Source organism: Salvelinus namaycush, chromosome 13 (assembly GCF_016432855.1).
Source record: "Salvelinus namaycush isolate Seneca chromosome 13, SaNama_1.0, whole genome shotgun sequence".
NCBI classification, from domain to species: domain Eukaryota; kingdom Metazoa; phylum Chordata; class Actinopteri; order Salmoniformes; family Salmonidae; genus Salvelinus; species Salvelinus namaycush.
This window is the reverse complement of record NC_052319.1, coordinates 20,551,690-20,575,255: the sequence shown is the minus strand read 5'-3', so window position 1 is coordinate 20,575,255 and position 23,566 is coordinate 20,551,690. Positions and strand designations below refer to the sequence as shown.

At 41.0% G+C, this 23,566-nt stretch overlaps 1 protein-coding gene across 1 annotated transcript in view; it reads left to right on the top strand.

The window, feature by feature from the left end:
• lrp1bb (low density lipoprotein receptor-related protein 1Bb) overlaps window positions 1-23,566 on the top strand; it is a 346,624-nt gene that overhangs the window by 239,176 nt on the left and 83,882 nt on the right. Inside the window, exons 41-50 of the mRNA XM_039006274.1 lie at window positions 1,957-2,146; window positions 3,864-4,068; window positions 8,232-8,424; window positions 13,664-13,789; window positions 14,698-14,826; window positions 18,107-18,226; window positions 19,526-19,639; window positions 19,926-20,075; window positions 20,399-20,521; window positions 23,076-23,195. Of these exons, the coding sequence (XP_038862202.1) occupies window positions 1,957-2,146; window positions 3,864-4,068; window positions 8,232-8,424; window positions 13,664-13,789; window positions 14,698-14,826; window positions 18,107-18,226; window positions 19,526-19,639; window positions 19,926-20,075; window positions 20,399-20,521; window positions 23,076-23,195 (1,470 nt within the window). The remainder of the gene's footprint in view (window positions 1-1,956; window positions 2,147-3,863; window positions 4,069-8,231; window positions 8,425-13,663; window positions 13,790-14,697; window positions 14,827-18,106; window positions 18,227-19,525; window positions 19,640-19,925; window positions 20,076-20,398; window positions 20,522-23,075; window positions 23,196-23,566) is intronic.

The following is a 23,566-nucleotide window of genomic DNA, read 5'->3' as shown; positions in this document are numbered from 1 at the left end:
TAATTTAGCACTAAAGCATCCATTGCCTTTATTTTAGCTTAGCTACTATTATTATTTAACTCACTGGTCATAGTTGGTTGGATTCAGGACTCTGGTTATTCGTCTAAACAGTTATCAAATTCAGACTCTCCATCCTCTCCACCCTCTCCGTCTCCTTTACCGTCTTCTCTACCTCCATCTCCTATCCCTCTTCTCCCCCTTCTCTCCTTCTTCTCCACAAAGTTTTACTGCTTACCCTGTCATTGAAGAAGGGTGAAGATGTTAATCATCCATATTTCCCTAATGAAACTCCACGTCCTCCATTAATTACTCCCTGGCCACTCCCAACGATTTCCAGAAAACCAAGCTGTCAGTCGCCTTTTATTGCAAACAATTAATTAGCAATCGAGCTGACTCAGATAGTGCCTTGAGTATTATGTATGTATGGTTTATGGCTTCTAGAAAGCACTGGATTCAGCATGTATCTCCAGAATTGATCACATGTTCACCATTAAGACCAATTAAACACTCCATCCAGAGGAGATTGTAGAGTATATGTGCCATTGAGTTGGAGTTATAGGATAGAATTAAGGTGTTCATGTTTTATCCAAGCACCTTACCAATGGTTCAGTAAAAATGCCAGATGTTTTAGTGCAAAGCAAGGACAGAAATATGTGTGCTTTGTCCTGTTAGGACAAACATGTTCTTTATGTTTGTCCTAGTACTCTGATCAACCCTATTTTCATGCCAAGCACATACTGTATCTGTATCTATTTATTTGATTTAATTTGGTATTTTTGGTCACTTTTGAATTGCCATTCAAATATCCCTGCTCACTAAGATAACAGTAGAAATTCAATCAATGAATGAGACACCTGGAATATGTCAACTCAATATTTTTTCAGTTGATGTATGAACAACAACGGTTTTTGGCAGAGACTCCCCAATGCCCTGTATGGATATATGGATTTCAGTTTACTTCGTATTTTCCTGGAATTATGTTTGTTTGGACTTGTCAATGTCTATCAGCTGTGCCAGTGGCATCAGATGCACTGCGTGTATTACGGGTGATTAATGCCTCGTATATTCCGTTTAAAGGTGCAATATGCAGAAATCGATCAGCCGTTTCCTGGTTGCTAATATTTGAAAAGTTCGCCTAATTTCAGTTTATGTGACAAAACAAGCACTTAGAGAATAATTGTACCATCTAAACTGCTGTGAAATATATTTTCAGGAACCAAAAATATTGTATTTTCAGCTGTTTGAAGCTTGTGTACAAAACCGAAAGTAAAAGACGCAATAACAAAACTTAAAGGGAGCATTGAAATAGCTCACATAGAACAGATCTACAGTGTCTTAGACTTGCTTTCATTGCAAATTACAGTTCTATAACTCCCATTTCTATGTGAATTTGGTCGGGTTGGCCAAAAAGTTACCTATTGCAGCTTTAAGTATTTCCAATGAGCAGGTGGATGTGACATTGGTGGATTTGTCATTATATTACACAATGTGCAGAGTTTATATTGTGTGTGTGCAGGAGTTACAATGAATTCAACTTTGTGGCTGTAATTCCCTACACCAGTGTTTTCCAACTTCAGCCCTTGAGTACCCCCAACAACACACATTTTTGTTGTAGCCCCAGACAAACTCACATGATTCAACTCATTAACGGTTGATCAGGTGTGCTTTTCCGGGGATGCAACAAAATTGTGTGCTGTTGGGGGTACTCGAGGACCAGAGTAGGGAAACACTGCCCTACACTGCAAATGAAAGAAGCATGGTGGTATGTGCAAGTTAACATTTCATCTAAAAAAAACATTGGCTTTGTTCTGTCCACCTGTATCAGTAGAGTCAAATGTACTGCATGTATTACCAGTTGATTAATGCCATGTCCATTACATGTTAGAATTTACAATGAATTAGTGGAGGCTGGATGGTTGGATGATCATGGTGACGCTCATGTCTGTGTACCCCCAGATGTGGGTTCAGTGGAGGGGTTGGCGTACCACCGTGCCTGGGACACTCTGTACTGGACCAGCTCTACCACCTCCAGCATCACCAGGCACAGCGTGGACCAAAGCCGGCCCGGTTCCTTCAGCAGAGACGCTGTGGTCACACTCTCTGAAGACGACCACCCCCATGTCCTCGCCCTGAATGAGTGCCAAAAGTATGTGGTTCTGGTTGTACTCAGTCTCCCAATAACCTGGTATTGCCAACTGCCATGGTCATTGTCACAACATAGGAGTTGGCAAGACAGCACAACCACATCTGGGACCAGGCTGGTCTTTTTAATAGTTTGTTGCTAAATCATATCTGAATTTGTATACCACCCAACTGTAGTTCCGTAGCTACTACTTCAGATGCAGTATGTCATTCTATGCCTGAGGCTATGGTTGTATGCCTTTGCTCAACAGATATATAAGCTCACAATAATATTGGGTGCATTGCAACACAAGACATGCCTCCTTGGACAGAGATAAATGTATTGCTGTCTTAAGACAATTCCATCTAACTAAGTTTATTTCTTATACAGACCTCAGTGGACTTTTTGTTAGAGCAATCAGTATAATTGTACATGACCCATACAGTATGTATTCAATTCTGTAGAGAAGATTGTATCTCCACGGTGTAGTGAAGGAGAGACATCTAATTGGTTTGACACACTCCCATTTCAAGAAATACTGCCTGCAGTGCTTTCACAATAACTAACAAATGTTCATGTTATATCCATTAAGAAATAAAAGCACGTCTCAATCTACGGTAATTACACGCCAAGAAGGTTATCGCGGAATGCTGACCCAGAGTTCACAAACTAATTAAACTCTTGATCTTAGTGTGTATGCGTTTAGTTCGTAATTTGGCAAGTTTTCAAACAAACTCCAGAATGCTGCTAATTTGAATTTCATCTGCTATAATAAATTAGCACTCTGACATATTCTTACTAGCCCCTATGAATCAATACAGACTTTCAATGTTGTAAACATATTCTAGTGTAGGGAGGATCCAGGATAACCATATCTAGGCCTATCTCCAAGTTCAACCTTTGCTAAGAACTTCAAAAGTATTGATTGTTTAACTTTGAAACAATCTCTTGTAGTTTGAATGAGGATATAAGCCCTCTACTTTCAGTGCTCAGTATCGTATCTATAACTGTTGTACACTGCAAAACAATTCACAGATTCCTGTTATATAGCAAAACCTACTTCAGATAGATCTTCCATTTATTTACACTCCCACACGATTGTAATTTGTAATATTCTTAGTAGTCAGCTCAAAGAAATGTAAATACACATTCTGTCTAGCATTCATTGAGTAGCAAAACTGAAACTGAGGCAGCGCCTTATTAGAGATGGGAGCTGCAGTAGCTCCTGCAAGGCAATGCTAACACAGCCGACACAAAATGAGGAGCAGATGACAGGTCATGCAGGCCATCGTGAGTTATGGGATCACTAGATAACAGGAGTGACACAACCAGATAGAGCAACAGGCAATATAGAACGGCTGCCTATGAATAATTCTTACAGTGATTAGTGTTTATTTTACCCTACAAAGAAAGGCAAGGAGCTTGACAAGTTACAATTGCAGTCCTATTTAAGCCATCATACACTCCCCTGATTCAATTTCAGAGAACATTTGTTTTGTCCTCCTCACTGAGGGGGTGTAAATATGTCTGAGGGAAAATGTGCATAAAGAGATATCGAATCTGGGTTACATCTGTTTGCAGTGAAGGTGTAAATTGCTTTTAGACTTGAGATAAAAGACTATTAAAAGAGAAAAAACATATTTTACTATCCATCTTTCCTGTTCCCAGTCAACTGACTTCTTTGAGGTGGTTTCTCAAATGTTCATCTAGTTAATAATAGGTTTTTGAATGTTTATTTCAGCCTGATGTTCTGGACTAACTGGAACGAGCAGCGTCCCAGTATTATGAGGTCCACCCTGGCAGGAAACAACATGAAGGTGATCGTCAGCACAGACATCCTCACTCCTAACGGACTCACCATCGACCACAAAGCTGAGAAGATCTACTTCTCTGATGGAAGTCTGGGGAAGATAGAGAGGTGTGATTACGACGGCTCACACAGATATGTGAGTATGACCAACATGAAGATTCCATATGTATGCCACTCTTAATGCTATCACAGTTACACTATGTTACACCATGGGCTGGATTACAAAGCACTTTTAATGGAGATTAAGCATGCTTTTTAGTCCAGGACTAGGTTTAATCTGTGTCCTGGAAAACAGCCATAAGGGCTGAACTTAAGTCATAGAATGAATAACATCATGGCATTTTATTAACACGTTCTAATGAATGTCCCCTCTTATCATGCATGACATGCTGCAGCTTGTTTGACTTGGTCTGTAGAAAAGACCACAGAATTTAGACGTATTGATTGAATCTCACTAAGGACCAAAAGTATAGGCAGTTCAAAAAGGCAATTACTTCTTGTTGAACCAACATGTGTTCTGACGTTGTCACGGGCCGTAGCTTTCTATGGAGGAGAGAAATGATATTTGAAACATGGTAGACACAAAGGCAATGATTCTCTGCTGAAATGTCAAAGTATTATGTCCCCTTAAACTGAGATGGGACTCATTTTATACCCGTTACATTATCTCCCATTCCTGTTGAGCCTGATGGCATTTTAGCCGTAATACAATGGACAGCTTCTGTAATACCTCTCAGCATTCTTTTCATATATTATATCTCAAAAGACAGAGTGAATGGTTTACTTAATTATAGAAGTAATTTCCCTTCAAAAGTAAAGGAGCTCAGAAAGAGGGTCGGTCTAATTTTATCCGTGAGAGGTGCCATGCATAATATATATTCATAGTGGTGAAAATCCAGGATATGTATCCCCAGCATGTAAGGGATTATATTACAATTTGGCTCTCCTCTTTGCCGACGATTTAAAATTTGTGCTTGACACGATCTATGTGACTGAGGACCTTGACCCATCTCAATTTGTTACCCATATGTTTGCAAAAGCAGGGTTGTGCATCACAAAAGTCACATCCTTTGGGTTCCCGCATTCCCCGCCTGCAGTCTTTCTCCTGCTAATGAAAGCTCACACAGAAGAGCCCTGTGGAGGAGTGCCCGTCACTGTCCCAATTAGAATGTGAAAATTAAGCAGACCTAACGGATTATCAACAGAGCAGTGGTGGGAGGGAGGGAGAGGGAGAGCTTCCTGCCATTATGTGTGATGGTGTGGTGGCGATGCGGGGCAGTATGGGGGCAGGGTGGTGCAGAGTTGTACTGTATGGCTCCTCCAGCCCAGGGATCTGGGAGTGTCATTACAGCCTAACAGCCAACACTGTGACTGTGTGACACCCCTTTCCCCCCTTCTGCTCTGACAGACATGAGATGAACACAGAGTACAGCAGCGAGCTCTAAAGGCCCACTTGCCCTCCACACTCCACTGTGGCATTTTAAGTGGAGCTGTTGTGTCATTACCCATGCTGACGAAAGCCTAGAGAGCCCGCTTGAGTATGTGATGGGGATAAGATGTTAACACATTCAGGCAGTGAAAAGACAACCTTTTAGGTGTGAAGAGACTGAATACTAATTAAGAACTGGTACTCAAGCGTGGTAAGCATGTGGCTATATGATCACTGAATATGATTTTCAAGATTTATGACCATCCCAAATCCCAAAATAATGACAATTTTCTGAATTAAATTGCTTTTGAAGAATGTGATGTTTCAATTTAAAATGTAACCTTTATTTAACTAGGCAAGTCAGTTAAGAATAAATTCTTATTTGCAATGACGGCCTACTGGGGAACAATGGGTTAACTGCCTTGTTCATGGGCAGAATGACAGATGTTTACCATATCAGCCTGGGGATTCAATCCAGCAACCTTTCGGTTACTGGCCCAACGCTCTAACCACTAGGCTACCTGCCGCTCCAAACATGAATTTAATCAGACATTACTAAATTGTGTGACGTTTCATATAAATTGACATACTTATAAACATTATTGAGAGCTTAGATATGAGCATTGCAAGTAATAAAGTACTTATGGTATGTTCAATATACTCAGAACATACATATACAGTACCAGTCAAAAGTTTGGACACAACTAGTCATTCAAGGTTTTTTTAAACTATTTTCTACATTGTAGAATAATAATGAAGACATTAAAACTATGAAATAACACATATGGAATCATGTAGTAATCAAAAAAGTGTTAAACAAATCAAAATATATTTTATATTTTAGATATTTTAAAGTAGCCACCCTTTGCCTTGATGACAGCTTTGCACACTCTTGGCATTCCCTCGGCCAGATTCCAGATTTTCCAGCAGTTTTGAAGGAGTTCTTACATATGCTGAGCACTTTTTGGCTGCTTTTCCTTTATTCTGTGGTTCAACTCATCCCAAACCATCTCAATTGGGTTGAGGTCGGGTGATTGTGGAGGCCAGATCATCTGATGCAGCGCTCCATTTCTCTCCTTAATCAAATAGCCCTTACACAGCCTGGCGGTGTGCTCGGTCATCGTCCTTTTGAAAAACAAATGACAGTCCCACTAAGGGCAAACCAGATGGGATGGCGCATCGCTGCAGAATGCTGTGGTAGCCATGCTGGATAAGTGTGCCTTGAATTCTAAATAAATGCACAATGCACCCCCCACACCATCACAACTCCTCCACCATGCTTCATGGTGGGAACCACACATGCAGATATCATTCGTTCACCTACTCTGCGTCTCACAAAGACACAGCGGTTGGAACCAAAAATCTCAGATGTGTCTCATCAGACCATAGGACAGATTTCCACAGTCTAATGTCCATGCTTCTCGTGTTTTTTGGCGCAAGTCTCTTCTTCTAATTTGTGTCATTTAGTAGTGGTTTCTTTGCTGCAATTCGACCATGAAGGCCTGATTCACGCTGTGTCCTCTGAACTGTTGATTTTGAGATGTCTGTTACTTGAACTCTGTGAAGCATTTATTTGGGCTGCAATCTGAGGCGCAATTAACTCTAATGAACTTATCCTCTGCAGCAGAGGTATCTCTGTGTATTCCTTTCCTGTGTCGGTCTTCATGAGAGCCAGTTTCATCATAGCGCTTGATGGTTTTTGCAATAACACTTGATGAAAATGTTCCGTATTGACTGACCTTCATGTCTTAAAGTAATGATGGACTGTCATTTCTCTTTGCTTATTTGAGCTGATCTTGTCATAATATGGATTTGGTCTTTTACCAAATAGGGTTATCGTTTGTATACCACCCCTACCTTAACACAACTGATTGTCTCAAACGTATTAAGAAGGAAAGAAATTCCACAAATGTACTTTTAACAAGGCACACCTGTTCATTGAAATGCATTCCAGATGACTACTTCATGAAGCTGGTTGAGAGAATGCCAAGAGTGTGCAAAGCTGTCATCAAGGCAAAGGGTGGCTACTTTGAAGAATCTGAAATGTAAAATATTTGTTTAACACTTTTTTGGTTACTACATGATTCCATATGTGCTATTTCATAGTTTTGATGTCTTCACTATTATTCTACAATGTAGAAAATAATAAAAATAAAGAAAAACCCTTGAATGAGTAGGTGTTTCAACTTTTGACTGGTACTGTACTTTAAGTAGACTCTAAGAGATTTGGAACACAGTAGTATTTAGACCTTGCGTACAAAACTAGCGTCCTCTCTAATCTAATTTATTGTCAATAAGTTCTGTGAAAATCCTTCTGGCGGCCTTGTCGTTTCTCTCTCTCTCTCTCTCTCTCTCCTGCTGGCCAGTTGTTTTCCCTGTAACACGTTGGGCTCCTTTAATCAACACCTGTCCTATTAATCCCTGTATGGTAGCAGGGCTAATGTGTTGGTTACAAGCGTGTCCCACTAATGGCTGAGACTACAGAGCTGTAGGAAAGCAGAGTGAGACTCCCGAAGGGAGCCGTCTGTCTGATGTATGCCTGCCTCCCTCTCCACAAGACTGTCATTTACTCTGTCAACATCTGGGTTAAGCACTAACCTCGGGGAGGGGTGTGTGCGTGCTTTTCTGTACAGGGGTTGATGATGCAGAGAATAATTTCCTAGTGCAATCTGTTTTTCAAACAAAATCATTTGATGTTTAGAAGTAACAGATAAGAAGTCTTTGAAAATCATATAATGTGTTTAAGTAGAGTACAAGGAGATAGAGGGTTTAGCTATGGCTTTATATTGGCACTGTAGACATATAACATAGCATTTGATGGCTGCCAAGTTCTGAATGCTTTAACTGATGTACTGCTTTGTAACTTACAGGTCATTGTGAAGTCAGGACCAGGAACGTTCTTTGGCCTGGCTATTTATGGGGAGTTTATCTTTTGGTCAGACTGGGCTCGCAGGGCCGTGCTGAGATCCAACAAGTACACAGGTGGAGAAACAAAGGTACTGCGATCAGACATCCCCCACCAGCCCATGGGAATCATCGCTGTAGCAAACGACACCAACAGCTGTGAGTATTCTCCCTGGAATTACTTATCTCAAAGAGAAAGAGACTGTTTGTGAATGTTTTATTTGTATGTGTGAGTGTGTGGAAGCCTGAGCTGTGCATACACGTATATACAGTGCCTTCGGAAAGTGTAAAGAACCCTTGACTTTTTTCACATTTTGTTACATTACAGCCTATTTTCTTTCCTCATCAATCTACACACAATATCCCATAATGGCAAAGCAAAAACAGGTTTTTAGAAATTGTAGGTAATTTATAAAAAATATAAAACTGAAATATCACATTTAGATTATTATTCAGACCCTTTATTCAGTTCTTGGTTGAAGCACCTTTGGCATCGAGTCTTCTTGGGTAAGACGCTACAAGCTTGGCATACCTGTATTTGGGGTGTTTCTCCCATTCTTCTCTGCATATCCTCTCTATCTCTGTCAGTTGGATGGGGAGTGTTGCTGCACAGCTATTTTCAGGTCTCTCCAGATATGTTAGACTGGGTTCAAGTCCGGGCTCTGGCTTGGCCACTCAAGAACCTTCAGAAACTTGTCCCGAAGCCACTCCTGTTTGGTCTTGGCTGTGTGCTTAGGGTTGTTGTCCTGTTGGAAGGTGAACCTTTGCCCCAGTCCCACTGAGGTCCTGAGTGCTCTGGAGCAGGTTTTCATCAAGGTTCTCTCGTTCATCTTTGCCTCGATCCTGACTAGTCTCCCAGTCCCTGCCGCTGAAAAACATCCCCACAGCATGATGCTGCCACCACCATTATTCAACGTAGTGATGGTGTGAGGAAGTGGAGGCTCCTCAGAGGAGGAGGACCATCCTCAGTGAGTTTCACAATTTTTTAAATTTTAAAACATTTAAAAGTGATCCTTTTTAGATAAAACTATACTAAATATAATCACGTCACCAAATCATTTATTAAAACACACTATTTTGCAAAGAAGGTCTACAGTATCCTCAACAGCACTGTAGGGTAGCATCATTGTGTAGCCAGAGGACAGCTAGCTTCCGTCCTCTGAGTACATTGACTTCAATATAAAACCTAGGAGGCTCGTGGTTCTCACCCCCTTCCATAGACTTTTATTTATAAAAAAAAAAAATTGGGGGGGGGTTACCCCTTTTTCTCCCTAATTTCCTGGTATCCAATTGATAGTTTCAGTCCTGTCCCATCTCTGAAACTTCCGTACGGACTCAGGAGAGGCGAAGGTCGAGAGCCATGCTCCGAAACACAACCCAGCCAAGCCGCCCTGCTTTTTGACACAACACCCGCTTAACCCAGAAGCCAGCCGTACCAATGTGTCGGAGGAAGCACCGTACACTTAGCGACCGTGTCAGTGTGCATTACGCCCGGCCCGCCACTGGAGTCGCTAGTGGGCGATGGGACGGGAACATCCCTGCCAGCCAAACCCTGCCCTAACCCGGACGGCGCTGGGCCAATAGTGCACCGCCCCATGAGTCTCTCAGTCGTGGATGGCTGCAACAGAGAACTGGACTCGAACCAGGTAGACCACTGCGCCACTCGGGAGGCCCTTTTTATAGACTTGCACAGTAATTATGAAAGGTTGGAGGATGTCCTCCGGAAGTTCTCCAACCTATCAGAGCTCTTGCAGCATGAACTGACATGTTGTCCACCCAATCAAAGGATCAGAGAATGGATCTAGTACTGAAAGAATAAGCTACAGCTAGCTAGCACTGCAGTGCATAACATGGTGAGTAGTTGACTCAAAGAGAGAGAAATAAAAAAGTTTAACAGTTTTGAGCAAATTAATTTCTTCCTAAATGAAGGAGAAGCAAGAGAGAAAGAGAGAGATTTCATCTTTTTTTTTCAGTTTCACTTACTTAGCTAGCAAATGCAGCTAGCTAGTTTAGCCTACTGAAACACCCTGCTCAAACAGAGGGATGCTATGTTAGCTAGCTGGCTATGGCTATCCAACACTGGAACTCTTCCATGTCAAGGTAAGCTTTTGGTTTTACTAATTTATTGCCAACGGGGCCCGCCGGTGTAAATACTTACACTGTAACGTTACTGCATGATAGTAGCGTGTTTACTAACCCGTTAATACTCTTAGCTATGCTGACTATGACGTAACTTTAGCTAATATGGTGACAACGATGTAGGCTGTGTGTAGCGGTTTGGCTTGGAAAGGTTTTTTCGCCTGGTCACATACAGCTGATGTGTTGTGCATTGAAGTCCACAAGCAAGGGAAGAGGTGAAAGGAGGATAGCGCATAATGTAAATGCGAGAAGGAATACAACGTGGCTGCTATGAAACTGTGAACTGTGTTTACAGGTCTATTCATTCCATTGATTTTGTTGAAAAACTTTTCTTAAACAGAAGCAAATGGAAGAAAACGGGGATAGACATACCTCAATTTGTACTATATAAACTCTTGTTTGCAACTAATGATTAAACCCACTATCAGCTAAATGCAGGCAAGAGTGTGCAAGGCGGTATTGAATGTCTCTGTCTGTCCATGTGTCACTGTCTGTCACATCAAATTTGTCTCTCGACCTGTGTGCACCTACGTTGTAAACTTTCATTCATTGGCTAGGTTGTAGCAACCTCATGATGGGTATATGGAAAATTTGAGTATTACGTAGTAGCCTAAACCTATCGCTGTTACATTTATCTGGGTGAATGGAATGTGAATGACAGTCATCCAATATGCTGTAAAAGAAATAAGGCCATCCTCTTGAAAAATAATCGTCCTCCCTCATCTGAAACGGCACTGACCGCCACTGGTGCCAGGTTTCCTCCAGACGTTCCTCCAGAGTTCAATCTTGGTTTTGTCAGACCAGAGAATCTTGTTTCTCATAGTCTGAGAGTCATTAGGTGGCTTTTGGCAAACTCCAAGAGGGCTGTCATGTGCCTTTTACTGAGGAGTGGCTTCCGTCTGGCCACTCTACCATAAAGGCCTGATTGGTGTAGTGCTGCAGAGATGGTTGTCCTTCTGGAAGGTTCTCCCATCTCTACAGAGGAACTCTGGAGTTCTGTCAGAGTGACCATCAAGTTCTTGGTCACCTACCTGACCAAGGCCCTTCTCCCCTGATTGCTCAGTTTGGCTGAGCGACCAGCTCTAGGAAGAGTCTTGGTGGTTCCAAACTTCTTCCATTTAAGAATGATGGAGACAACTGTGTTCTTGGGGACCTTCAATGCTGCAGAAATGTTTTCGCAAAAACCAAAAGCCATGAGGTCGAAGGAATTGTCCAGAGAGGACCGAGACAGTATTGTGTCCTCTCTGGACAATTCCTTCGACCTCATGGCTTGGTTTTTGCTTTGACATGCACTGTCAACTGACCTTATATAGACAGGTGTGTGCATTTCCAAATCATGTCCAATCAATTGAACTTACCACAGGTGAACTCCAATCAATTTGTAGAAACATCTCAAGGATGATCAATGGAAACAGGGTGAACCGGAGCTCAATTTTGAGTCTCATAGTAAAGGGGCCGAATACTTATGTAAATACGTTTTTTCATTTTTATATACATTAGCAAAAATTTCTAAAAACCTGTTTTCGCTTTGCCATTATAGGGTATTGTGTGTAGATTGCTGAGGATTTTTTTTATTTAATCCATTTTAGAATAAGACTGTAATGTAATAAAATGTGGAAAAAGTCATGGGGTCTGAATACTTTCCGAAGTTACTGTAATTGCTGAATAATAGGACATGTGGGAGATAAGAATATATCTATTAGTGTGAACAATGTTTGTTGGTGGTTTTTAGCTGTCATTGATAGATATGTGGACTAGATAGATTTGCTTCCATTTGTTTGTTTAATTTAGTTTGGGGGTCTTCTCTTTGCTATAGTTCTCCACTTAAACAAGTCACAGCAGTGTATTTATCTACCAGGGCTCCTTATAAATTAGGATGGTCTTATTTAGCTGGGAAGAAACTAAACCTGGCAACTTAATGAATAAAAAAGTATCCTTGAGATGAAGAGGAGGGCTCTGAAGTGTTGCATATGTAAGAACTAGGACATTGGGAAAAGGACTTAAGGGCGTCCCAACGGCTTGACTCCCTCTGTGAGGATGCTTCTCATTTTTTTCATCATCACAAATGATCGCAGACATCACCCTCTGACCTCTCCGTCTTGCCAAAAGGATGAGTAACACCTTGCAACGTTAAAGGAAAGAATACTGCTCTTTATTTCAAATGCCACTAAGCAGATACTTTTTTCCAAAGTGACTTACAGTACAGTTAATGCATACATTTGTTGTACATGTATGGGATCTCTGCGTGGATTGTACCTACAAGATTGCTACTGTCACGCTCTCACATGTACCAACTGGCCCCTGTTGTTCTCACCATAGTTTTCACTTCTTGGTTGTGAAATGTGAATAAAATGTTAGAATCTCAATCGCATACTCCTCGCATCCTCTCTCCTTGCCTCTTTCTCAAAAACCATTGGAGGGGAGGGACCCCTGGCTTTCTCATCCAATGGTTTTGAGAAGGAGGCGAGGAGAGAGGACGCAAGGTGTATGCAAGTGAGATTCTTCCAATGTCTCCTTATCTTCATTAGTCTTTCTGTCTTTCTGTCTGTCTTTCTTGTCCCTCTGTAATCAGATGACTCCAACCTGAACCTGGGGGCTCTAGGAGCTCTTCCAGGGGCTTGCTGAGTCAACACACACACACACACACACACACACACACACACACACACACACACACACACACACACACACACACACACACACACACACACACACACACACACACACACACACACACACACACACACACACACACACACATCCCTTACACAGACACTGATGCGTGAATGGGTTTGAGGGAAGGGAAGGAAAGCTATGGTTCATTTGTCATGTATCTCTCCGGTGAGCGCTTGTGATGCTGGCACTTTATCGTTTCCCTTCTCTCTGCATCCCTTGCTCTTTCTTTATCAGGGAGGATGAGCCCATACCTGCTTGTTCCTGTCACACTGACTGAGCTAATGCGTCTTTTATGGTGGGCTGGTGGGAGCTGGGGGTTGTGACCGTTGGCGTTGAAATAAACTCTATGCTATTTGAGATTTAGCCCTTAATAATCTGGTGACGTTTAGTTTATTTGTCTCTCAGCATTATTAAAGGTTCCTATAAACAGTTGATATTCAACATTCGGAATGGCTTTGACGTTACAATATACTGTAATAATTGCAACCTCACTTTGTCTTTTTGCCTTCTGTTATGTCTATAGCATCTGTTGTTGGTCTCTTGTTATGTCTATAATATCTCTGGTTGGTTGTGTGTTTTGCAGGTGAGCTGTCCCCATGTAGAGTCAATAACGGTGGCTGTGGTGACCTGTGTTTGTTGACCCCAGATGGAAGAGTCAACTGTAGTTGTCGGGGAGCACGTGTCTTATTAGATGACAACAAATGCATTTGTAAGCCATGACATTTTGCCTTTTTAAACAGTCATACATTCAATAACCTTGCAATTCTCACAACAAATATAATGTAGTTGATTGCTCTAGATTTTCAACTTAACAATATATTTTTTTCTGAGAGAAATGTTCCCTCTTTAGTTATTGTCTATACACTTTTATTCACTGGCAAGGACAGGCTGTTTTAGGCAGTTGTACTACTTTAACAACTGATTAACTTACTTTAGGTGGAGAATATACACTGACTATATCAAACATTAGGAACACCTTCCTAATATTGAGTTGCACCGCCCCACACCTTTGCCCTCAGAACAGCCTCAATTCGCCGGGGCATGTAGTCTACAAGATGTCGAAAGCGTTCCACAGGGATGCTGGCCCATGTTGACTCCAATGCTTCCCACAGTTTTGTCAAGTTTACTGGATCTCCTTTGGGTGGTGGACCATTCTGGATACACATGGGAAACTGCAGCATTGTAGTTCTTGACAAAAACCGGTGGGCCTGGAACCTACTACCATACCCTGTTCAAAAGCACATAAATATTTTGTCTTTCCCATTCAGCCTCTGAATGGCACACATACACAATCCATGTCTCAATTGTCCCCAAGCTTAGAAATCCTTCTTTAACCTATCTCCTCCCCTTCATCTACACTGATTGAAGTGGATTTAACAAGTGGCATCAATAAGGGATCATAGCTTTCACCTGGATTCACCTGGTCAGTCTGTCATGTTTTGTATACTCAGTGTACAGTGTATGTATTTTTGACATCAAGGTCATACTGGTACGTTTACAGCTAAGCTTAGTACAGCTTCTGCAAACTTTGAGACCACAGCTAAAGCCATTATGGTGAGAGAATAAATCAACATTTGACTTGACTAAGCTAATTAAACAAGTTATCTACTTTTACAGCAGAGAATTCCTCCTGCAACATCCACACAGAGTTTGAATGCGGAAACGGCGAGTGCATCAACTATCAGTTCACGTGTGATGGAGTAGCTCACTGCAAAGACAAGTCAGATGAGAAAATGCAATATTGTGGTAAGCAATTGATCTTACTATATATTGTCATATTGTCACTTCGTCTTAGGCCTTGCAAAACCTGTGCCAATATATCCTCCAAACACAGGCTTCTCGTGCATTATCACTTAACTACATGCTAACAAGATAGCCTGGTCAAATACTATGTGCTGTAACCATCCATATGGCATGACAACAATAGCAGGGTTGGCTACAACGTGACTTGATCACTGACACCGATGAGACAGCCTATAGCGAGGAGGTCAAAGACCTGGCAATGTGGTGCCAGGACAACAACCTCTCCCTCAAAGTGAGCAAGACAAAGGAGATGATCGTGGACTACAGGAAAAGGAGGGCCGAACAGGCCCCCATTAACATCGATGGGGCTGTAGTGGAGTGGGTCGAGAGTTTAAAGTTCCTCGGAGTCAACATCACTAAGGACCTATCATGGTCCAAACACACCAAGACAGTTGTGAAGAGGGCACGACAACACCTTTTTCTCCTCAGGAGACTGTAAAGATTTGGCAATAGTCCCCAGATCCTCAAAAAGTTATACAGCTACACCATCGAGGGCATCCTGAATGGTTGCATCACCGCCTGGTATGGCAACTGCTCGGCATCCGTCCATAAGGCGCTACAGAGGGTAGTGTGTACGGCCCAATGCATCACTGGGGCCAAGCTTCCTGCCATCCATGACCCAAGTCATAGACTCTTCTCTCTGCTACCACACGACAAGTGTTACCGGAGCGTCATGTCTCGGTCCAAAAAGTTCCTTAACAGCTTCTACCCCCAAGCTATAAGACTGCTGAACAATTAACCTCTAACGAGCCTCAACCCCGGATCCGGGATCAGCCCCCACCCCCCCCACACTGATTAGCATCGCTAGCATAGCGTCACAATTAAATAGTAGCATCTAAATATCATTAAATCACAAGTCCAAGCCACCTAATGAAAGATACAGATCTTGTGAATAAAGCCACCATTTCAGATTTTTAAAATGTTTTACAGGGAAGACACAATATGTAAATCTATTAGCTAACCACGTTAGCAAAGGACACGATTTTTTTACTCCCAACAGCTTTTTCCTGCGTCAGTAGCTATCACTAATTCGACTAAATAAAAATATATATAGCCACTAACCAAGAAACAACTTCATAATATGACAGTCTGATAACATATTTATGGTATAGCATAGTTTTTTTTGGGAAAAATGTGCATTTTTCAGGTATAAATCACAGTTCTACATTGCAGCTGCAATCTGAAATAGTGCTGACCCAGCCAGAACAATTACAGAGACCAACGTCATATAACGAATTACTCATCTTAAAACATTTCAGAAAAATACACAGCGTACAGATATTGAAAGCCCAACATCTGGTGAATCCAAACAATATTTCAGATTTATTAAATGTTTTATAACGAAAACAAAATGTAGCGCTAAATTAGCATAGCTATACCAGGCAGATTCGGCTAGGCGCCCACGGCCAGTTCACATGCACAACAGATATGATATAACATCGTAAATTGGGTCTTACTATGGCTGATCTTTCATCAGAATGTTGATCAAAGTGTCCTTTGTCAAGATGAGTCGTTGGTTCCGTTCAGAAATCTTCCTTTCCCACTCCATTTAGCACAGGTACCGGTCGAGTGGCACAGATCTCTCAAATGTAAATAAATTGTGACAACGGAACACCGCAAAACTCCCAAAAAAATTCAAATAATCTGATTAAACTATATTGAAAAAACATACATTACGTTGATATGGTCACATGTATCAAACAAAATTCGACACGGAGATAGTTTTCATCCATAACGCCAGCAAAACAGTACACAATCGCAGCTCCAACTCGTGCGAATCAGCAAACCGGAAGTTGTCGGTCACGCCAAAGAAATAGGTCTTATTTCACATCAGTACCAGATAAACAAAGAATTTCTCCTCTGACGTCCTCTTGACACCCAGAGGAAGGCGAATGAGGTGTGTTTCGGGTCATAGGGGGCACGACCATATATAGGCAGAGCTTTGAAGCCAGCATAACACATCTTGATTTTATGTTCTTGGTCATGGAAAGTGCTGTGAAATGACTTCTGTATCACTCAGAGACAAAATTGAAACGGTTTTAGAAACTAGAGATTGTTTTCTTTCCAATGGTATTATTTATATGCATGTAGTAAGAGCAATAATTGAATAAGAGGCAGTTTAATCTGTAGAGCAAATTATGCTAATGGGAAAATAGCACCCCCTGTATTCTCAAGAAGTTTTAATCAAATGACCACCCGGACTATTTACATTGACCCCCCACCCCCTACTCGCTGTTTATTATCTATGAATAATCATTTTACCCCTACCTACAGTATATGTACAAATGACCTCGACTAACCTGTACCACCACACATTGACTCCGTACCGGTACCCCCTGCATATAGCCTCGTTATTGTTATATAATTTTATTGTGTTTTTATTAAATTTTTTTACTTTAGTTTATTTAGTAAATGTTTTCTTAACTCTATTTCTTGAACTGCATTGTTGGTTAAGGGCTTGTAAGTAAGCATTTCACGGTAAGGTCTACACCTGTTGTATTCGGTGCATGTGACAAATAAAATTTGATTTATGGTTGTCGTTATGATTTATGGTTGTTGTTATGACAACCATACACTCTTAGAAAAAATTGGTATTTTGATAAATGTATTCATACAATTTCATCCTTCCACAAGATATAGTCCCAACACAAATCTAGGGTTGCTACCCAAGCTGGCTGGTCGTTCGTTCCATCGGTTCGGTTGCCGGTGACGTGACCCAGTCATTGAGTCTTTCTGTTCTGTATCTATGGACGCGACCCAGACGTTCATTCTAAATGTTCTATTGCTATACTGGCTGACCGTTCTTATCCCTTGCTTGCTTGCTAGCCAACTACAGCTAGAAAAAAGGGTTCCAAAAGGGTTCTTCGTCTGTCCCCATAGGCAAAAATGTTTTGGTTCCAGGGAGAACTCTTTTGGGTGCATTTTGAACCCGCTGTGGAAAGGTTCCCAAAAGGGTTCTGCCTGGAAACAAAATGATTCTACCTGGAACCAAAAAGGGTTCTTTAAAGGGTTATCCTATGGGGACAGCAGAAGAACCATTATAGGTTCTAGATAGACCCTCTTTTTTTCTAAGAGTGTAGAAGAATTGGCTAGAGCACATACAGTGTGGGACTATGCCAGTTGTAGTCTAGAGGACGTCATGTGAAGAAAGTGACAGTAGCCTAAGGACTACCATTAGCATTTCCTTTCAAAGTGAACATATTTTGTTTTGTCATTTCGCCAGACAACAGGATTTGTAGGAGAGGCTTCAGGGCATGCTACAACCAGCGCTGTGTGGCCAACAGTCGTTTTTGCGATGGGGTCGATGACTGTGGGGATAACTCAGACGAGGCCTTCTGTAACAGTGAGTATGGATAGACTGCTTAATCTCCCAGTCAATCCTGATACCTCAGAAGGCAGGTAACTCTCTGCTTACACTCTCTCTGTGTGTGGGTGGGTGCGTGTGTGCGTGTGTGTGTGTGTGTGTGTGTGTGTGTGTGTGTGTGTGTGTGTGTGTGTGTGTGTGTGTGTGTGTGTGTGTGTGTGTGTGTGTGTGTGTGTGTGTGTGTGTGTGTGTGTGTCTTTAATGAGCCCCAACATCACATACCAAGGATACCACATACCACATACATACCACTCCTCAGAGACAGAAGGGGAGGATGTTAGGCACAAAATGTTCTGAAAATTATCATTAAAGTGGCTCACTCTTCGTGTTGTCATTTTCGTCATGCAAAGATGGCCCCTAATCTCCAATATTTGTTATTGCTATTCAAATCAAGTGGTATTCAAAATCTTTGCTATTATGTTCGCTATTTTTTCAATTTTGTTTCTGGGGCTGTGATTCAGCAGTTGGCCCAGAGGAAAACAAACCTAGCACTGTTTAGCAGGAACTTAATGTTTTTTAAACCTGAAACAAGACAATTAAGAGAGGCTGTGAGGCAGCAGTTCTCTAAAGATGAATGAAGCTTTCCAGGACTGTAAAATCAGGCACATCTAGCTGTAATGTGTCTCAACGCAAGCAGTCGGTTCAGTTATTAATGGTAAATAATCAACAATACCCCTGTTAAAACATGTAATTATATGCATCTAAATGAAAAGACCAAAGTAAATTGAGCAAGAAAACCCGTTCTCTTCACTAGATCTATCAAAGATAATGTCTTAGTATCTAATGTGCAGTGGTTTATTTGTAGGGCTCATAATAACAGACCATAACTTGCTGTCCCATAAACTAAATGATCATAAATAAATCCTGAAATTATCATGTTTTAATATGACTCAATGTTATTTTTTTTTGTTGCTTTGAACTAATTTACTCACTCACACACACACACACACACACACACACACACACACACACACACACACACACATACACACACACACACACACACACACACACACACACACACACACACACACACACACACACACACACACACACACACACACACACACACACACACACACACACACACACACACACACACACATATATATATATACTCCTGACATCCTCCCTATCCTAGATATTCTCCCTGAACCTGATGCTAAACACTACTGAGTCATCTACCTGGTTCACACTATTAAGTGCTCTCTACCTCCCTGATGATTTAGCATCGGGCCTTTTTGAAGTGTTAATTTCCCTTTCCCACTCTCCTCTCAGATGTCACGTGCGTGTCGTCTGAATCATCCTGCCAAGATGGGAGCTGTATCACCGGCTCAGCCTGGTGTAACCAGGTCATTGACTGTGCTGATGCCTCAGATGAAAAGAACTGCAGTAAGTTAAGCCTTGTCAAAGTGTGGTGTGTGATTATCCAAAAAAGTGTTAGTTTGCAAACATGGTAGCCTGCTATCACCATTGATGGATCACTTGGGTTCAGTCATCCAGCATTATCCAGATTATATTTACAGTCTTATTACACAGGTAAAATAGCAACTTAATGTACACTGTTAACTTGACTTTTACCTGTTTATACCTTATCCATCCAAATCCAGGAGAAGTGTTAGCGACTGTTTGCGGATTTGTAGTAGCTAATGTTTAGCTAGCTAATGTTTTTGTGTAGACCACACAGACTGCTCTGACTTCTACAAACTGGGGGTAAAAGAGAGAGTCTTCATTAGCTGTAACTCCACCTCACTGTGTATCCACCCCTCCTGGATCTGTGATGGAGCCAACGACTGTGGAGATTACGCAGATGAGACCAACTGCCAGGGTGAGTCTCTCCTCCTCTCTCGTCACGTCACGTCTCCTCTCATCACCTCTCTCATCTCGTGTCCTCTCCTCTCTTCTCATCTCTCCTCCTCTCTCCATGCTCTATGCTTAGGGAAGAAAGATTGAGGAAGTCAGCTTCAATTAGAGAAGAGTTAGAGAAAATCATAAAACATAAATATGATTTCCTGAAGTGATTAGGCGAGACAGAATTAGGGATTCGCAGAGAGCTTAGGGAAAAGATAATGACCTGAATCATTACTGAATCACCACTGAATCACCTCTAACACCCAGATGGCTATTCCCTTCCATTGTTGTCTGCCCTAGTTTCCCATGGGCAGAAATGTGAAGAGGGCCACTTCGCCTGCCCAAGCGGTAACTGTATCTCCAGTGTGTGGCTGTGTGATGGACAGAAGGACTGTGAGGACGGGGCAGATGAATTTCAGTGTGGTAAGGCTTTGCTATGTTGATGGTCCGTTACATTACAAAGAGACGGTTTCTAAGACAGCTTGTCTGAATGACTTAAAGACATCTATAGGAAGCCACAAATACAGTGTATTAATATGGACAGAAAGACTGATGACTTGGCCGATGAAGTTTAGTGCAGTAAGGGCTTGCTATGTTTATAAGACCATGTGGGTAGCAACATTACATTCCACTACAAAGAGACCATTTATTATTGGGCTTGTCTGAATGACTTCTAGACAACCACAGGAAGCCACAAATCCAGTGTTAGTCATTACAAATCAGTAATGATTAGAGTTAATTGTACAGTACGTCACAGAGTCATGTCTCTTCTACACATTCCATTGTGTATCCTCATTGTGTGTTTAATTGCATTTCCAAGCTGTCTGCTAACCTACTGGGTGTTGTAGAGAGAGTTTCTCTCCAGCCTCGATATTCAAATATAGCCACTTAAAAAGGACACAGTGTGTTTTTCTTTCCTGGCTTTGAATTAGCATATTCTACCTTTGTGTGTAACTATTAATTCATTAGCCATCAGTCATTATGAGTTGTTATCAGAGATGGAAACATGTGGGTTCACTGAAAAGTGACTGATATCTGAAAGGATCACATGGAATGTTCCTTTCACATGGAACCCTTTTACCCACTCTCACCAGGGAAGACAAGAACACTTCTAACCCACCTCTATGGTCCTCTTTAATGTATGCATAACTTACCATGACAAAGTAAAGGACTTTCCAATTAGATAGCTAGAGCATAACTGAGTCATGGTCTGGGTAAATATGCTATCAAACCAATATGCTATCATGTACACCATACATGTCATTGCTTCTGTCATCAAAGTGAAGAAAAATAATCTTCCAAGAGCGTTTGAGTGCCACTGAGGTGTTAATACGTATGCTCAACTCACCTCTGTCAGAGTTGGGCTTCAGATGAATAAATGCACTGAACTACTGAGGAATTCATTCATTTTGATAAAATGGCCCACATAAATAACACTGTCATATGTGTTAACTGTCTTGAAGAGTAAGATCATGCTTGTTTGTTGAAGTGAAATACATTACAGTAAATTGTCTAAATCAAGGGGAAAATGCAGATTGGTAATCGTATTTAATGAATTACATGTTAACTGGGTGACTCATAGGATACCATTTCATCTAACATGATTCTGTGTACCATCAATGGAGTGAAGAACATGTTCCAATTCATTTAGCTAAGTGCTTCATTATTGTTTGAATTTATTTGAATTAGAAATCATGGTATCGAGAATCAAAAATGTACTGTAGCTCCTTTCAAACCTGAGCAGAATGATGCTGCTGTCTGAATGGCATTCAGTCTGTTAGATGTTTAGAATTGGCATTCCCAGGACAAATAGAAGATATTCCAATTTCGCTAAGTTAATTACCATATAAAAAGCCAATGATATTGACAAATTATAGTAAAGGAAAATAGTTTGAAGAAAATGTCATTTTCTCTGGTAATCAAAAATCTCACAACTGATTAGATGAAATACTTGTCATTGTAAAACGTCTGATGAGCTTTCCCAGTACAGTGAAATACCATGGAAGCCTAAGATATGGAATATTAGCATTTCTTCTAAACTGAATGGACCTTTGCGAGACTGGGAGAGACAGAGGCACTGGATCTAGGCCCCCAAGGGAGGGTGGTTCTGTGAAGTTCAATGAAACCCGATATGAAGATATTTGTTCCTATCTGTATCTCCATCATCTGTGATTGTCCTGTTCAACAGTATAAGACTTATTTTTGATTTACAGCGTGTAAATCAGTGTGACCTTGATAGGAAAAGCATATATGATCTATGAATAGACACCAGACTTCGGTTCATGACATGCATATTTAAATACTTATTTTCAAATAATGTGGCAAATCAGCAACCTATTTATTTCAAATACATTATTTAATATACCTTTAGGACCGAACAGACCTAGGTTCAAATGCACGGAGTATTGAAATAATTCAATTTGTCTGTGTATTTTAGTATTTTCAAATACACGCCAATACTTTCCAAGTGTATTTCCAAATACATCGCAATATTAAACTATGTGCATTTTCAAAGAATTTGTGTGCAATTTGTATGTTACGATTTTGTTCTGGATAAATGACTAAAATGTCATTATTTCAGTAGGGAGTACATTCTCAAATCATAGACCCTTTGGCAATATTTGTTATTCTTCACATTGTTGCATTATGCAAACCTCCAGCCATTTGATTTAGAAAATAAAAACGTAAATGTAAATGGGGTTTTTTCTTTTCATATTTGTAACCAGTCGGCTCTCCTTAAAACCCCTACAGATGTTTTATACTAAAAACTGAAGAAGAGAAAACACAACGTCTTCTAATTGGCTCCAAGGCCAGTAACCCTCTCTGAAAATAGAAAGGCTAAGGGGCAAATGAGAAAAGTGTGCTTTGATTGAAAAGAACTAGGCGACTTCTACTACAGTGTGTTGTTTTTGTCTTTTTTTTCTTTCACTTACGTGTTTAGATTTATGGTGTTGGGAATGTGCTGTTTCTCCCCTAGACTCCTCTTGCCTGTGGAACCAGTTTGCCTGCTCTAAGAACAAGTGCATCGCCAAGCAGTGGCTGTGTGATGGAGAGAACGATTGTGAGGACGGACTGGATGAGAGTGTGCAGATCTGTGGTAAGTACCCACGGTCATGTGGCAATACTTTGGGTGAAGGCAACATGTATCTCAAACATGCAGTTTGAGACCAGTCTGACAACCTGATTGCAACATTGTAGAACATTGTTTTGAGACCAGTTATAGACCTTTGAGTTTTAGACTAGGCTCTTGAAATTATGCACAGAAATGAAATTAAAGAGATTAAAAATACTTTGACGACGTGGTGAGGGAAAATTGATTTTTCATCATTATAGCCAAGAGGCAGAGCAATTTCACAGCATAAATGAGATGTTATAATAATTAATTTCCCAATAAACAGAAATAATCATACAACAATAAATAGAAAATGTTTGCTGGAAACAGTGGTATAATTGGATTGTAATAGAAAT